The 18,596-nt window shown below is 34.4% G+C and overlaps 1 protein-coding gene and 1 long non-coding RNA gene across 13 annotated transcripts in view; one reads left to right on the forward strand and one right to left on the reverse strand.

Moving 5' to 3' along the window:
• LOC103911495 (uncharacterized) overlaps positions 1-9,052 on the reverse strand; it is a 15,636-nt gene extending 6,584 nt beyond the window's left edge. Inside the window, exons 1-7 of one of the 9 annotated variants that reach the window (XR_012384222.1) lie at positions 4,979-5,022; positions 4,336-4,408; positions 3,274-3,331; positions 3,118-3,184; positions 2,835-2,991; positions 2,649-2,744; positions 2,294-2,471 (exon numbers count right to left, since the gene is read on the reverse strand). This is a non-coding gene — a long non-coding RNA (uncharacterized lncRNA). Of the gene's footprint in view, positions 1-2,293; positions 2,472-2,648; positions 2,745-2,834; positions 2,992-3,117; positions 3,185-3,273; positions 3,332-4,297; positions 4,409-4,524; positions 4,636-4,978; positions 5,023-8,692 lie in introns of those variants that run through there. The other 8 variants (XR_012384223.1, XR_662343.5, XR_012384224.1 and 5 more) reach the window with 8 other exon arrangements.
• Positions 8,503-17,835, forward strand: LOC137496316 (serine/threonine-protein kinase pim-2-like). 4 transcript variants are annotated; one of them, XM_073910228.1, is made up of 8 exons: positions 8,508-8,854; positions 10,163-10,324; positions 11,546-12,259; positions 12,471-12,565; positions 12,669-12,719; positions 14,085-14,577; positions 15,153-15,258; positions 16,183-17,835. In XM_073910228.1, exons 1-7 carry the CDS (start codon positions 8,578-8,580, stop codon positions 15,239-15,241), a joined length of 1,881 nt encoding a protein of 626 aa, XP_073766329.1. In that variant the 5' UTR covers positions 8,508-8,577; the 3' UTR covers positions 15,242-15,258; positions 16,183-17,835. The 4 variants fall into 4 exon arrangements, with proteins under 4 accessions (XP_073766332.1, XP_073766329.1, XP_073766330.1 ...); XM_073910229.1 differs by having other exon boundaries at positions 8,515-8,854; positions 11,549-12,259; XM_073910231.1 differs by lacking the exon at positions 11,546-12,259 and having other exon boundaries at positions 8,503-8,854.
• Positions 17,836-18,596: the final 761 nt, after the last annotated feature.

Raw genomic sequence — 18,596 nt, forward strand, 5'->3', positions numbered from 1 at the left:
AGCTTTCTCATAATCGTACTAAATGGAGATTTCAATGTTAGTTGAAAATGGAGAATGTTAAATGGAGAATGTTATGTTAGTGTCTGTCTTCCTAACTCTATGAGAGAGGCTTTGATCATTCTTTTACCAAAACCAGGAAAACCGAATACAAAGTGTGGAAATATGAGACCTATTAGTCTCATAAACACATACAAAAATAATATGTAAAATCTTGGCAAAAAGACTAGAGACTGTACTTCCAGGCATTGTGGGTGATAATCAGAACAGGTTCATTAAGAAAAGGCAGGGATTTTATAACGTAAGACGTGTTTTAAATATTGTGCATGTCCAAAAAGTGGAAAAGGATACTGCTCTTCTTTCCCTCGAAGCGGAGAAGGCTTTCGATAGGATCGAATGGGCTTATCTGTTCAACGTTCTCATAAAATTCGAATTTGGAAATTCCTTTTTACATTGGATCAAATTATTACATTCCAACCCAATGGCTGAAGTTTTAACCAATGAGATGATTTCTGAGCCATTTAATATTACAAGAGGTTGCCCCCAAGGCTCACCATTGCCCCCCCTTTTATTCATCTTGGCTATAGAACCACTAGCAATAGCCGTAAGAGCTAACAACCATATACAAGGGATTAAAATGGGTGGCAAGGAACATGAAATAGCTTTATTCACTGATGACGGTGTTATTTCTAAAACAATTAAACACCTCTCTCCAAGCACTTTTAGACCTGATCAAACAATTCGGAAACATATCGGGATATAAAGTGAATACATCAAAGTCATCATTGTTGCTGCTTGATAAAGATAGCTGTCCAAATACATCACATTTACTTACCTTGAAAATATCACCCACACTGTAATCCCGAATAAGTTGACAAAACTCAAAATATTTGAGGTAATCAGTTACGTCAAATTTTTTAAGTTATGAAATTAACTATTTCAAGTAAACAGAAACATCAAGTTTTGAGTTTGTTGTACTCGCGCAAGACACTTCACCTAACTTAAAATACCCAAGTTACTCAGCTCATACATTTTAATAGCAATTAACTTAATTGTTTTAATTTTTCCAAACTTTAAATACTTAGTCTCCTAGCTTGAACATTGTAATGGCAATTAACTTAATTTATTTAATTTCTTTTAACTTTAAATACTCAAGTCATCCAGCTCATACATTTTAATTGCAATTAACTTTTTTTAATTATTTATCTCAACTTTACATACTTGGTCACCCAGCTCATACATTTTGATAGCAATTATTTTTTCAAATTAACTTCACCATCTTCAGTTTCACAAACAAAATTAGCCATAATTTAAATCTTTAAACCCCCTAAGTCTATCAAAATAAATCTGTAATTTTAAACACACAAACAATACCATTTTAGACATTTATTTTTTAAAGAAAAATTGTCCAACAGTACTTTCAAATTTGTCTCCTATGCAATTACAAATGTCTTAAAACAATAAAAAACTATTAGACATTGAGATTGATAATAAACAGTATTCTGAAATTAATAAGGATTACCCAAAATGTAAACATGATATCAAACATAAGAGCTCAAGGAAAAAAAAACATAAGTTTACCAAAATTAAATATTAATACATTAATAAGAAGTACAAAACTTACAGTCTTAAGGCATTCGCTAAATAAAGAATAAGTGCACATTCTGTGAAGTGACTTTTGTTTAGTGTAAATATTATATATATTGAATATTATATATATTATTTTTTGAATATATATATATATATATATATATATATATATATATATATATATATATATATATATATATATATATATATATATATATATATATTCAGTCTTGGTTGATGATTCTGTCATTTACTCTAACTTATTCCAAACCTGTTTGAGTTTCTTTCTTCTGTTTAACACCTAAAAGGTTATTTTTGACACACAAAAAAAAAAAAAAAGCTGAGACCTGTAACCACTGATTTCAACAGTATTTGTTTTACTATTAGAAAGTCAATGGTTACAGGTTGTCAGCTTTCCTTAAAATAACTTTTGTGTTCAACAGAAGCAAAATATTTAAGCAGGTTTGGGAAAAGTGAAGAGTGAGTAAATGAAAGAATTTTAAGTTTGGACAAACTATCCCTATATATAATAAAATGCACCCTTACTAATTAAAAGTACATACATGTTTTGAAGTTACTACCCCAGTGACAGTCTTTATTAAGTAAAAAAAAAAAAAAAAGCTCTACATCAACTCATTCTTTAAGGTTTCCATGCAAGGACACTTTCTATTTTCTATCATCCATGCCAAGCAAAACTTTTTGCACAAGTTCAAAGTCCTTTACTCTATATTATGTGAAGAAGAGCATACAGTAATCCAAACAAGACAAGAAAGGTCTGGACGTGTGCTGTGGATGGTGTCCAATTCATTCTTCAGGACAACAGAGACCCTCAGTGAATGCAGGGCCAATAAAGCATCCTCTGTCAGCACTTCCGGATTATCAATCTTAAAATATAATTCAAGGATATTAATGTCAGGACAATATCAACATGACTGAGCCAATATTACATGATTCATCAACTAGTCATGATTACAAATATGTTATTAAGTAAAATTTGCACCTCAACTTTCATCTTTTCAATAGAACATGCCTAATTGTGAAAAGAATGAATGAAGTCTTACCAGGGTGGTCCTAAAGAATCCCAAGTCACGCTCACGCAGCAAGACCAAAAGACCGCTGATAACAGTAGTCCGTCATGAACTGACATCATGCAGTTCCTGCAAATACAAAAATTAAGAAAAAAAAAATCTAAATGAAATATCTAATTATATATTAATGAATACTTTAACACATGACCCCGAACATACCTGCTCATTATAAACCTTAAAACGATTAGCCAGGGTATCTGCTGTCTTGCCAGTTTTGGATGCTGTTTGCCTTAAATTGTCATTAAATGAAATAGGTGGTGGTCCAGTTGTGCAAAGAATTTGTGGGGAAAATTCTCATTTGTAACATGTTGGTACTCTGCAAACAACAAAAAAAAAAACAAGAGAGAATTTCATAAAACTAACCCACACCACAAAATATACAATGCTAGAAAATATTTATTAATATTATTATTATGTTTCATTTACTTATTAATTTTTTTACCTGTTGAAATTAGGATCTTCATGTTGTAAACTGAACTCAAGGTCTGGCTGAAGTTTCACTTTCCTTGCTGCAAAAGTATCATTGCAAAATACATTGTAATATTTATTTTATCTGGATATGCCAGGCATAGTAGTACAAAATTAATATTTTACCCACCTTTTACATGCCTCCATTTAAGAACTTTTCTGTAGTCAGCAACAACCGACCTTCAATTCTGTATGTACACAAAGTCACAGTGTCATTTAGCTGAGAGTGGAAGTAGTACAATTGCATGATGTCTAATGTTATCCCCCAAAATGGTTAGCAATAGAACTGATCATCATGTTAGTTGCTTTGATTCGATGAACACGCATTTAACTTAAACAGTATTGAATTTTCTAAAACTGAATAGGACGACAAAGAAATTTAAGGCCTGTTTTTAAAAGCTAGAAATAACAAAACTTACCTTACTGTCTAATGATGCAAAAATATATAGACTAAAAAATATAAATGTGTATATATATATGTGTATATATATATATATATTTTTTTTTTTTTCAAAGATAAAAAAATATTTTAAGCTGCAAAATTTGCACATCAAAAAACTACATCTTGTTTACCACGTCTTGAATATTTTGTTTAATTATATTATTTTATTTAATAATATAGCTTTGTATTACTATTATAAATAGACATACTTTGTTTATAAGGCTGTATGTTCTTTCCAGAGTAAACATTTAAAAAAATAGATTGAAAAAAAAAAAAGTTTGCCATACCTTTAACCTATGTTTGACCTAAATGGCATTTAAAATCATTTAACTGATCGCATTAATCAGGTAATCATTGATATGCACGGATGTCGTCTTAAGCGCAGGGAAATAATCAGTGTTGATTAGTGCTGGTGATTGAGGTAAAGTTAGTTTTATATTTACACATCAGACTTTCTCCTTAACAATATAATTTCAGAAAAGTAGTTTTTAAATATTTTAAATAGTGAAACCATATTAGCAGCCAATGACTTTCAAAGTACAACATTGTTCAGTCAAAAATAAATAGTGCATTTAGTGTAATGTTGTTTTCATGTCATACTTGCATGTGATTTCAGACCGAGTAACGTTACACAAAGTACCATGGTACACAATATATGGAGCGAGTCACAAGTTGTTACTGAAGGAATGTATGAATATAAAACCAACTTTACCTCAATGTGCTAGTGTGAGATGAAGCTCTGCTCTGTACCTGCTCAGGTGAGGAGCGCAGCTTAAATGTTCTCCGTCAGGCTTTCCTCATGCATGGATCAGCATGCAACAAGCTGCGTGTGATAGACAGTTACGTTTTGAGACTACGTTTTTGCAAGTCATCAGAAAATACCGTTTAGTATTTAGGCGGAGATTATTTGAGTTATGATTAACGTTACGTTTCTTGCACCTTTCGTTTCCGTAATGCCAACAGATCGCAAAGATAATACCACATTCACAGGCTGAACGGAGCTCAGCGCAGCGCCATGACTTGTGGTTGTGTAAGAGCGCGCGTCTCCATGACAACTCAAGCACAGGCTGAGGAAAGGCATACTCGCGCCAAGATTTAAAATTTTTTGAAAAATTTAATCTGCCGATTTCAAATGTTTTTGTCTTCATCACACTCTGTTAAAATTCAGAGTTAACACATTACAACTAACGCTAACGTTGCACTGATTCTAACCTTTTAAACAGTAGGCTAATGTTAACGTTAGTTAGCAACAAGTGAGGCTAAACACGTTTTCTGTAATGCATGACATGTAAACGCATTCTGACCAACTCTACATTACATTGAACTGTTACTGTGATTATATTGAATAAAACATACATTTAATATTTCTTGGATTTGTAAATATTTTACTTACTATAGTGTGAAGCGAGGCCGATCCGCCATCTTAAAAAAACGAATGAAGCATGAACCTGAACGTGAACCTGGATGACGTCAGACGCAAAATCACTGAGCTGAAAGATTTTGAGTTAATGAAACTTTAAAGGAACATTTTGTATACATTAAACCCAAAAAACTGTTCAGCTTACTTAAAAGATACAATTTTTACAAACTCAAAAATAAGAAAAAGTTCTAAATACTCATCAAGGTTAATTAAGAAGATAAGCAAATTTTAATGATTTAAGTTAATAGAACTCAGTTCAATTAATTAGATACAGCATTAGGGTTTACAGTGCAGCTTTACATATATGGGTATCAAAATTGTCCCACAATTAGAAAATATAATTTCTACAAATTATAATGTTATGATGGAATCAACATCTAAAGATCTGGAGAGATGGTTATCTTCACCAATTTCATTGATAGGAAGAATAAATATATTGAAGATGAATATTTTGCCTAAATTCATGTATTTATTCCAAAATATCCCCTTGGCGCCACCAGCTGGAGTGTTCTCAAAGATTAATTCATTATTCAGAAAATTTATTTGGAACAACAAATGCCCTCGAGTTCGTCTTTCTCTTCTTTATCTTCCATTTGACACTGGAGGGTTAAAATGTCCCAACCTGTACTGGTACTATTTAGCTGCACAATTAAGAACAATAATGTTTTATTTTTCCTCCGGAAATAAACCATCCTGGGTGGATATTGAGTCATGTGATTTTGCGTTACCCTTAAATTTGTATATATATTCAGATCATTTTAAACAACTAAAAACAGTCACCCCGCACCCTATAGTTTGTAACATGATTGGAGTATGGTATGAAGTTAGAGAGTACATGAAAATAGCTGACTCTTTATCCCAGTATAGCCCCATTTGGGGCAACGCATTATTCAAACCAGCCAGGTACAAAGGACTCAGGATTCCGGTTGTGGGTTGAAAAGGAATTAAGCAAAATTAGTGATCTATTAGAGGAGGGAACGTTGATGTTGTTTGAGCAATTATCTATTAAGTACAATATTCCAAAAAAGCATTTCTTTAAATACTTACAGATAAGGAGTTTTGTTCTTTCTAGGCAGAACCAATCAATAAACTTGCCAGTACTTTCCATTTTGGAAAAATTAATTACCAAGAATTGCAATAATAAAGGGTTAATATCAGTTTTTTACAAATGGCTTGTATCAGGGTCTACTGATTCATCAACACCAAAACTTGAAATTTGGAAGATGGGATTGAATGAGGATATATCTGAGGATAAATGGAGACAAGTCTGTAAAAATTCTCAGAAACTGTTAGGGAGCGTTAGCTTAAAACTACTTCAATATAACTGGTTGATGCAGACTTATATAACTCCTGTCAAACTAAATAGGTTTAATAAAAATATTCCTGATACATGCTTTAAATGCAGAGAGGCTCAGGGTTCATGTGTGCATTGTGTTTGGGAAGGCAACATTATTAGAGACTTTTGGGTGGAAGTGATTAATATTACAAAGATAATTGTACCCTTGAATATTCCATTAGATGCAAAAATGATTTTGCTACATTTATACCCAAAGAACCTTAAACTAAATCTTCAGCAGCGCAAATTAATAGATTATGCTATACTACAAGCTAAAAGAATGATCGCTGGAAAAGACCTGATCCACCATCTACTGGAACTTGGATTAATGCCATGGCACTGTGTATGGCCATTGAAAAAGTAACATATTTTATTAAAAACCAAATGGATGAATATGAAGAAATTTGGAAGCCGTTTAATTACTACATTAATAACAATAATATTGGTCATTTATTACAAGAAGTGTAACTAAGTATAGTGTTTTTATTTATTTATTTATTTTTTGTGTGTGTGTTTCATTTTGTTTTGTTGGATAACGTAACTTTTATGTGTAAAGTACAGTAATGTATACTTGGTTTTTGGGTACCAAACTATATTTGTTTTGCATTTAAATTGTCTCTTGTAAGAGAATTCTGTGTATTTGTATAGGGGAGAAGAGAGTGATGTTCTTTTGTTGGGGTGGGAAATAATTGCGACAAAATGGAATTGTGTTTTTCTGTTACCTGTCTTGTGTAATCAAAAACAATAAACACATTGTTCAATAAACACATTGTTCAATAAACAACGGCAGAGTCACTCGCTGTTTTCAAGAAACAACTAAAAACTCAACTATTTAGTCTCCACTTTACTTCCTAATCTGCAATTGCCTCTCTGGATATACCACTAACTGTACTCAAAAAAAAAAAAATAAAAAAAAAATTTACTAATGCTTTCCTTCTTAGACTTTACAGACCTGAAACTTGCCTATAGCACTTATTCATTGTTCCTCTTGTAGTTGTGTAAATTGCTTCCTTGTCCTCATTTGTAAGTCGCTTTGGATAAAAGTGTCTGCTAAATGATAAATGTAAATGTTAGAATTATAAAGTATCTGCGCTCTGAATGATTTTGAGATATTAGCTTCAAATTTTTTGCATTACATAAAGCAAACAGTGTGTGTGTAACATTTGTTTTTTTAAATAAAAAGTGTTAATGTAAACAACATAAAAAAACATCCCGTAATATAAATAAGTTGTCATTTAATAGGAATATGTCAATAACTCAATTTTGACAAAAATGTCAGAAAGAACCTTATAATTCTAAGGTGACGAATTGGTGAAGTTTGTTCCTCACCACTGTTGCCACTGGCTTGCTTGGTTTGGGACTTGAGGAGCTGCGCATCGATGGATTTGCTTTTCAGTGTTTGGACTTTCAGCAGTGAAAATTAAACCACACTGAATTGAACTAAACCGCACTTCAACTGAAAACTGGACTGACATGGTTTCAATTTCAACTTACTCAAACTTCTATGTTAAGCTGCTTTGACACAATCTAACCTATAAAAGCACTACAGAAATAAAAATGAATTGAATTGAATAGACTGTGCTGTATGAATTAGAGAAATGAAATCCTCAATTACCTTTAAATTACACATCGCATCCATTTCACCGACAGATTACACATAAAAGGCCACAAATCATACCTGAACCCTCACTACATCTTTTGTTGTGACATTCTCAATATACTTCTTGGATTTGTAACGAATATCTTATTCAAAATTGTCTTTCCTGGCATTGTGTTTACATTTTTTAAAGTATATTTTACTGTTTCTCAATAATAGTCAATAATAATGATAATAGTTGTCTACTAAAGATAGAAAGATATTGTGTTAGAATCACATGTCAAAAGATTTTTAATGCAAGCACTTGTCAATTCAATGCCTTTTTCAGTTATTGATATTCAACAAGCTTTTTCTGAGGCAGACCATGACAGGGAATGTTGTTTATTGTTTACGACGATACATTGTAAATGAATAAATCAATAAAAATGACCCCAAAACAGTCTAAGCGGAGTAATACTTAAAGAATATTTATAAAAAAACACGAGGCCCTGAGACGCTGTTAGATATATTCCAAAAGTGACGTCACTCGATAGAACATAAACGCTCGCATAACTTACATTTCTTACATCAGTTCAGTGATCATCCAAGCTACTGTAAGGATCATTATTTGGACGTGTTAACAGATTTTCACCAAATCTAATGGATAACGAACATCTGTCGACTTATTTTACGAGCGAACACATGAGTGAACTCGAAGACTTTCTGAGTGAAGCGACACAGCCTGTGGTTGTCCACGCGATGGCAGCAACAGTACCTGTGTTTGGTGAAGGAGTGAACGGAGAGGTGGCTCCAGTGCTGGAAAACATGGACTTCTGCAGAAACCTCTGTTCTTGGCTGGACGAGGAATGGACTGCGGCGTCTGATGCCAGTACGACACTCGATGAGCCCTTCTCTGTTAATGTGGAGAAAACAACCGGTGAGCCTGTCAGCAAACACTCAAGTTGTCTATGGTTTAAAATAATTATAAAAACTGGGGAAAGAAAAGCTATTAGTAAATAAAAATAATGTATAAATGACAAAAGAGACGTTACATAACCCTAACCCCCAAAAATAAAAAAAATAATAATAATGGGGTTTTAACAGAACATTTGTGTTTGAGGTAAATTGCCCTAAAGGGAGACTTGGGCCTAGTCAAAGCGTTAAATGCCCAGCGTTCACACACGCACTATATTCTTCGGTTTAGTCCCGAATTCATCCGCCTTTCTAGCCACAACTAAATACTCTTATTCAAACCCCCCATAAACACACACACAGACACTCAAGACTAATTTAAAAAACCACAATATATTTCCAATTAAAACTGAAAAAGATGTTCAAACTGGACTTTTTCCTGCATATAAAACTGCGAGGTGGCCACCTCCACCAAATTTTTTACCACCTTTCCCTTTAGACAAAAAAAACAAGGCAGACAGACCCTAAATGATGCTCAAGCATGTTTTTTTTTTTTTAATAATGAAATGTCATGCATTTAATTAAATCAAATGTTAGCCATTTTAAATAGTTTACTTGATAAGATTACAAGAGTTATGCAAAATGTGTTTGTTTCAATAACAAATGTATTACACACACAAAAATACACTACCAGTCAAAAGTTTAGGCTCAGTAGGATTTTTAAAGGTTTTAAAATGAGCTTATCCCGCTGACCGAAGCTGCATTAATCAAAAATACAGTGCAAATTGTGAACTGTTATTGCCTGTAATATAATGGTTCAATAAAAGTTTATTGTTTAATTTAATCATTTACTTCTGTGATTTTAAAGATGAATTGTTAGCTTCATTACTGCAGTCTTCAGAGTCACACGATCCTTCAGAAATTACTCTAATATTAATTATTATTATTAATGTAATAGTAATGAAATCAATAATGACTGGAGTAATATTTTCATTTGAAACTACATACGATAAGAAAGCAGTTATTTAAAATTGTTATAAATATTTATCGATTTAACATTTTTTTTTTCATTTATTAAATGCCATCTTGATGAACAGAATCATTTTCTAAAAAAACAACAACAAAAGAAAAAAAAAACTTTTGACTGGTAGTGTGTATATACATAATGTGTTCTGCATGTGCTAAGTTTTTAGGAATAGTCAAAAATAAATTATTGATTTTCTTTATTATCCCAACAATCATCAGAATGTTAAGATCAGGTTTCTTGAAGACATTGTGGTATGCATAAATCTGTTTCTAAAAATGAACCCTTATGTCTCATTTTGTTGTCCAGGGTCACATTTGGAGATCATCAGCTTTTGCAGTGACTTCTGTCCGTGGCTGGACGAAGACTGGACTGCTGCTTCAGATGCCGGTACAGTACCAGATAAGATGCCGGAGGAGATGCCGGATGAGATTTCTCCTCGGGAGAACACTCCAGAGAACGACACAACTGGTGAGATTGTCAGCAACCACTTCACTGTAGAATAGAAACATTTTATTAATGGGAACGATCTTTTAATTTTAAATAAATGATAAAAACTTGGTAAAGTTTAAAGAGACATTTAAAGGTATTGGGGGAATTAAAATAAATGTTTAAAAGAAACAACAAACATTACGTATTAAACAAAAATGAGAAATACCCAATAGTGCACTTTAACAGGATGAGAAAAGTTGTAAGGTAAAAAGGCCTAAAGTGAGAGTATCCACTTGTTAAGTGTGATGTCATGCGAAGTAGCTTCTGGGTCCAAGCACTATATCAAACTGTACGGGAGCAATTCCAGCGTTATGGATGTGACATTTGCAGTAAAAAAAAAAAATATATATATATATAAATTCCCGAAGTATACAGTATGTTAACATTACATTGAAACATCTGTTTATATTTTTTAAAACAACTAACCACAGAGTTATGGGATCAGAAAAATATCAATCTGTGAACATTAGTTATATTTTAACTGAGTAATATAAATGGGTTACGGATGTGACCAAAACAAGTTAGCGAGTTTACAGTATACAACATACTTTGTAGAAATTATGTGAATTCAACTGCATAACCCAAAATAAACGACGCTAATTAAAAGGATAAGAGTTGCCTCTCTATACAACAAAAATGATTTATTTTATTTGACAGTTTTGCATTTATGAGGAAAGAGCTTCGTTATGGATGTGACGTGTGAAATTGACACTTTGGAACTTTGGTAAATCAAATATAATAGTTTGAAAATATTGACAGACATTTTTTAAGTATGTTTAAAGTACTGTTAAATACTTGCTCACACAAACAAACATACAAACACTGTGTTACTGTTTTGGTGAAAACTGACATTTGCATGGAATTGCTCATGGGGAGACTCAACAAATGGTAATAATGAACGTTTACAAAGTGATGTAATACTTTCGAAAATCATAAAAATCTAGAGACTAATGTGAACAGCATGATTTGTATTTCAAATTCAGTTTAATGTGTGATATGACTAAAAAGTGGTCATAAATACATATTTTTCATGGCTTAACAAACTGATTTTTTCACTTGGCCTGGCCAATTTTAAAAAAATGTTTATTTAAATTTTCGTATAGAAACATATGAATATTTTCCTATATATGCCTATACATTTACTTATTGTCATGTTTCAAATTTTCTCTTTTATTTTCTTTTTTTCTTTGTTCAACTAAGAAGTTCAAACAGGAGGCAGCAGGAGGAGAAGAATCCATGCTTTCTTCAAGAGAGTGTGGAAGGCCATAAAGAAGCCGTTCCTCTGCTGCAGACGGAGAAGAGTGGAGACTCAAACACCACAGGGGGATCCACACACAAACGCTGTAGAGATTGATTTGGATCCAGAGCCTGTGCCTAGAACTTCTGGGCTCCAGAATACTGTTGATCTGAATCCAGATCCAGAACTTGTCCTTGGAACATCTGGGTGCAAGAATACTGTTGATCTGAATCCAGATCCAGAACCTGTCCTTGGAACGCCTGGGTGCAAGAATACTGTTGATCTGAATCCAGATCCAGAACTTGTCCTTGGAACGCCTGGGTGCAAGAATACTGTTGATCTGAATCCAAATCCAGAACCTGCTCCTGGAATGTTTGGGCGGCAGTTTACTGTTGATCCGTTTCCAGATCCAGAATCTGCCCCTAGAGTGCCTGGGAGGCAGTTTACTGTTGATTTGGTTCCAGATCCAGAGCCTGTCCCTAGAGCGTCTGGGTGCCAGAGTTCAGTTAATCCGGTTCCAAATCCAGGGTATGAGCTTAGAAACTGCAAGAGCCAGTTTGCTATTGATATAGATTCAGATCCAGATTCAGATCCAGATTCAGAGCCTGTCCCTGGACCATCTGGGCTCCAGGACACAGCTAATGGGGAATCATTATCTGCCACAGGACCAAATAGAGGTGAGTCTGATTTCAGGACTCGGAAGTCATGTACAAGACATAAACACAAAGTGTCAAATTCAATTTTGAGACAAACAGAACTATTATAAATTCTACTGTAATATATTTGTATATATATATATCTGTATACTGTAATACTGTAATATATATATATATATATATATATCAGTGTGAGAGAATTGAAAACACTTAACCTCTTCTTTTTTTTCAGTATTTATGAAGAGTCTCTACAGATTGGGAGATATTCTGGGAACTGGAAGCTTCGGCGTAACCTACAAAGCAATCCGTAAATCTGATGGCAAGGAGGTAAAACTCTTAGTGTACAATTTGCTTCTTAAGTAACTTGTACCCTTAATCCAAGCTTGTCAATAATACGTGAAAAACTAATACTTGGATATTTGCTTTGCAGGTTGCCATCAAGAGGATCCGCAAGAGAAACGGTGACCGTTACATATCAGTAGTAAGTTGGCAAAACTTCACTCAATATTTGATTCGTTATTGGTTTGGACACTATTACTGTTGCATAGTTGAATTTTAAAAGGCAAAATCCAGTCATTTCTGAAATAATATGTTCAAGCCGAATAAAATAATGTTTAGGGCTTAGGTCTCAAACTCAATTCCTGGAGAGCCGCAGCTCTGCTCAGTTTTGCTCCAACCATGAAAAAATATAGCTGATCCTAATAATCGAGGTGTTCAAAAGAGTCTTGAACATCTTTATTAGTGGAATCAGCTGTGTTTGATCAGGGTTGGAGCAAAACTATGCAGGGCCGGTGCGGCCCTCCAGGAATCAAGTTTGAGACCTATGCTTTAGATCAGTGGTTCTCAAACTGTGGTACGTGTACCACTAGTGGTATGCGGAGGAATCAAATATGTCATATATACATGCAAGATAAGTTTCAAAATTTATCACAAATGATTTATATATGAATATGATGACATATAGCCCATATTAATAAGGCCCAAGCAACATTTCGAGGTTGACGAATAGGCTACTATATGTTAATACTTTACATATAAAAAAAGCACATATAATTAAAACATTGACATTTTATTTTGGCTGTTTGTTGTTGTTGTTGTTGTTGTTGTTTTTTACCTGTAAGCACAATACAGTGTTAATGTTCAAAATATTTATAATGTTTAAAGCAGCTGACAATAATAAATATTCTTACTAATAGGAATTATTCTGCCTGGTTTTTGAACTGTGCAGAGCTGTAGGTGCTTAATTTGGCCTACTACGCCACTGTATTTTAATACTGGTCATTATAGTGTTACTTGGAGGGACAATTTTTTTCTGAGGTGGTACTTAATAAAAAAAGTTTGAGAACCGCTGCTTTAGATGAAATCTGAGAGCTCCCCCATTCTCCATAGACATCAATGGTCCAGGGGCATTCAGAGACCCGAAAAGGAGCCAAAAACATTGTCAAAACAAATTTTTCCCTCCTGTACCAGGTCAGGGTGCACATTTTCTACAAGCAGTTTGATTTACTGTCAGAGTCAGCGAGACGCAAGTGTCTTATTACCTGTAGTAAATGCACACCCTGACCTGATGTGGAAGAATTGGTCAAACAAAGTTTTTTACAGTTTCATAAGTGTTCTTGGAGCTTCGTATGATTACACTTGAAACTGACTTTGAGTGCCTAAGGAATGCTACTGTCTGTGGAGGATAAGGGAGCTCTCAGATTTAATCTAAAATATCTTCATTGAGAATATCTTCTTTAGGGGTTGAAATAACATGAAGGAAAGTCTAGTTGAACTTATCCATTAAATAATGGCGATCTTTCTTCACATCTACAGCTAGTAACCCTTGTTCTCTTTTTCTTTTTAGCCTGGTTATTCCAAACCAGTACTAAGAGAAGTGGCGTTTATGCTCATGCTGAAAGATCCTCCCAAGAGCATATACCTGATAGAAATGTACGAGTGGTTTGATCAAGAAGGGTTCATTTCACTTGTTTTGGAATACCCCAAACCTTGTACATCGCTGCGGATCTTTGTAAAGCGACGTCACACGCTGAAGGAACCAATTGCACGCTGCTTGCTGCACCAGTTAATCCTGGGAATCCAGCACTCCCTTGACCATGGAATTTCTCACAATGACTTGCATGTTGAAAACATCCTGGTGAACACAAACACATTGGAGCTCAAGGTGATTGACTTCGGCTGTGCTAGCAAATGCGAGGATGAAGAACAAAGGATCATCATCTTGGGGAACATCTGGAGCGTCGGCCACCTGCTGTATTTTATGGTGAACGGAAAAGCGCCAGTGTACTCCAGAGATGAATGGCAACCACGCCTTTTATTTAAACCCAAGATATCCAGCGGTGAGTAAACAGACACTGATAAATTTAAATGCCTCAACCTGTTGTAGTCTTATGCCTCATTCACATTTGCAGCAGATTACCACCTAAAGCGACAGGCAGCTACAAAGTCATTGGTAGTGTGAGTGAGGCATTAATGTCCACAACAGAATCAAACTGTGGCCCTAATGTCACCATATATATTAACTCAGGAAGGGGCAATTTGAGGGCCACCGTCCTGCAGAGTTTACCTCCAAACTCTTATCTTGAAGAATCCAAGTTATCTTGAAGTCACACTCCATTGCTTACATTAGTCTACTCAAAGGAGTGAATGTAAATGAATGAGGGAATTAAATACACTTCAAAACCTCCACCATGGTTTCGGACATTACTAGAAAAGGCTACTCCCTCAAATAGTGTACTTGGTGATTTGAGATATAGTCATTGATTAGCTTGGAGTGTTTGAAGAAAACTCTGCAAGACACCGGCCTTCCAGGATTTTACACTAGCTTGTTTTACTCACAAATGTCAGAAGATATCTTCATTAATGTCAGCTTTGGTATAGTGTTGACTAACCATCTCTCTTTCTCCTCATACAGAGTGCTGTGATCTGATTGAAAAGTGTCTGAATCACAATTTGGAGACACTGGAGGAGGTCATGCAGCACGAGTGGATGAAGAAGGTGTGAATGAAGACCAGATGAAGGTAAATACAACTGATCCCTTAGAAAACATACTACTCTACAGGCTGCACGATTTTTTGCGATATATATTGCAATAAGACTACAATTCCATCAGATGACTTGATCAATTTTATCGATTAGGGTGATTCTGCAGTGGGAGTACATCTCCATAAAATTTAATAAACACTCTATAATTGGGGTCCGCCGACACATTTTCGATGTGGTCTGATATTTGCAGTGCATTTCTCTATTTGCATGTGTTGAGAGTATTTTCAAGCATAACAATCTATAACTAAAATCAAGAAAAAGATAGAGTTAGTGGTATATTATTTTCCGAGTTTAACAGTATTCAAGCAGAGTAACTGAATATTAAAAATAATTCAATCAAATGAATCGTTGTTAAAGTTAGAAATGGTACAATTTATTACGCCTGAAAGCTTTTAAGGTCATAATACAGTCACAGGCATCAGAAGTGCATGCAAATGATCAATTATAATACAAACTTAACATTGCGTATGCTCGCGATTTGACTATTACGAACGCTGAAACGGTCTTATTCAGATTAAGGCAACTCATTTGATTATTAATGTCCATGTAAATGTAGGCAATGTTAGAATATTGCTAATAGAAAACCCTTATACAAATATAATGTAACTAAAAAGCAAGTCAATGTGACAATGAAAACATTTGAGACGAGAACATTACAGGATAACTGTACATACACACATACAGTATATAAAGGTGCTTTACTAAAGTAATCGCCACATATAACCACTTCACAACAACTTGCATCTTTGAGATGAATCTTCTTGTTGCATTACCTGTTTTATCAGCTGATTGTTGGAGCTTTAAGAGTCTGTTCACAGACAAGATTAGTTCAATCTTAGAGTGAAATATACAAATTCTGGACATCTCTAACATTTTTTTTCTTCTTTTGTTTTCCTCAGTGAAGACCAAAGCAGCAAAATCATCCTCATCTTTACCAGGAAACTGCCTCTATTGTTCAGGCAGATTTGAAATGTATAGAAATGTATAAGAATAAACTGTTGTATGAAGTCATTATTTGTATTTTATATGAACACAAATGTCTATTCATAGCTTAATAATATACTGATTACACCTTCTGTGGTTCTGTTTGAATATTGTAAAATGTATGAAAATATTAGTGAAACATCTTTCTCCTCAGTGTCAGTATATTGCGCACGTTCATGAGCACTGTGCATGTATAGCTCCTTCCAGATGCCTACACCCGACTTCCTCTGTATGAAAAAACTAGCACAGGCGCATCTGAGGTATACGTAAGCAACGTGACATGCAAAGAAAGAGCACAGCGCTCGAGACCATGCCCCCTATACTGACACTGAGGAAATAAATGTGGATAGTCGTTATTCTTGTTTTAGTCATATGGTCCGTTTTGAGGAGGTTTTTGGTTCTTTTTCTTTTAGATCTTATAAATTTGATACAATTGTTTTTGATACAAATTTAAAGTTTCACAAACTAATTTGGAGAGGAGCATGTGATATGATTGACCGCAGCTAGTCCCTATCGCTAATCATTAGCTAGCCAATCTGATTATTCTAACTTTAACATAAATATCCAGCCTAACTTCATTCCCTATCTTCATTTTGGAAGACCCCTCCTCATCCATCCTTTCTCCCTCCGCCTCAATTCTAGGATCGGGCAACACGGTGGCTCAGTGGCTAGCACTGCTGCTTCACAGCAAGAAGGTCGCTGGTTCAAGTCCTAGCAGAGCCAGTTGGCACTTTCTGTGTGGAGTTTACATGTTCTCCCCGTGTTCGCGTGGGTTTTCCCCGGGTACTCCGGTTTCCTCCCACACTCTAAAGACGTGACACAAGTGAATTAAATAATAGCACCAGGCACAAGCACTTAATGCAAGAGCATTATCTAAGTGTGAACTCATGAATCATTTATTTATTTATTTTTTTTATTTATTTATTTATTTATTTATTTATTTATTTATTCATGTACTGCATTTTATTGTGGAAACCAAAGAACTGTATTGTACAAGAAGACTTTTGCTGTGAATGTGCCCTTGACACTGTGGATCTGAATTGTTGAATGAAGTCATTATTTGTATTTTATGTGCACACAGATGTCTTATTTTAGCTTAATAATATACAGATTACGCCTTCAGTGGTTCTGTTTGAATATTGTAAAATGTATGAAAATATTTGTGAAGTTTATATCTTCTCCTCAGTGTCAGTACATTGTGCACGTTCATGAACAGTGTGCAATGACTCCAGATGCCCACACGTGACTTTCTCAGAAAGCACAGCAATCATGAACGTGCCCAATATACTGACACTGAGGAAATGAATTTGGATTGTCATTATTTTTGAGTCATATTCTCCGTTTGAGGATGTTTTTGGTTCTTTTTTAAAGATTTTTATGAATTTTTGATACAATTTGTAATTTTTGATAGTTTCTTATGCGCTATTGCACTATTTATTTGTTTATTCATTCATGTACAGCATTTTATTGTGGAAACCAAAGAATTTCACTGTACAAGAACACTTGTTCTCTACTGTGCACATGACATTTTAAAATGTTGTTGAGATGATGTTTTGAGTTTGCATTTTAAATAAATAAATATATATGATAAAGTGACTGCTGTTCTATTTATTCGGTTATTTATAAGGAATTAATGTAGTATCTTTTTAAAAATGGGGACAGGGTTGTTAAAAACAGACATAAACCAATTTAACACAAAAAAGTATAATGCTTGAAAAGAGATATATTTACTGATTATAACTATTTCACCAGACAAATATTAATAAGTGGATTGTCAAATGTGCAGTCTGGTGCTACAAGTTCCCTGCACAGATTTAGGTTGTGTTTCAACTCACATGATGTATGATTCTGCTGACTGCATATTTATTGCTAATAAAATCTTCCAGGTAATGTATCTCACTCAACAAAATGGCAGGAATAATTTTAATAATAGTAGTAGTAACAATTAAACTGCATTAAAGGGTGATAAGAATGCAAATCAAATAGCCTAATATTAATAACCTCTCGATGGTAAAGCCATATACTCACACCTGCAGCTTCTCCATGATGGACGTCCAGTGTTCTTCAGCCCCTGGCACCTAGACTGCAGTTCTGCACAAGAAGTTTGGGCTGAGGAGAAATGGTAAAACTGAGCCTGTTTTTTTTTTTTCCTTCACTTTCGTCAATTCATCACCTTGGTTTCAGACTCTCTTCCTCCATCTTGCAAACTCTCTGCACTTGATACGAACAGTGCCACTGATACACTCTGCTCCACACTAGCATCATGTCTAGACAGATTATGTCCTCTTACATCCAGGCCAGCCCGTGCCAGTCCTCCTGCACCCTGGCT

This window comes from Danio rerio, chromosome 8 (assembly GCF_049306965.1).
Source record: "Danio rerio strain Tuebingen ecotype United States chromosome 8, GRCz12tu, whole genome shotgun sequence".
Taxonomy (NCBI): Eukaryota; Metazoa; Chordata; class Actinopteri; order Cypriniformes; family Danionidae; genus Danio; species Danio rerio.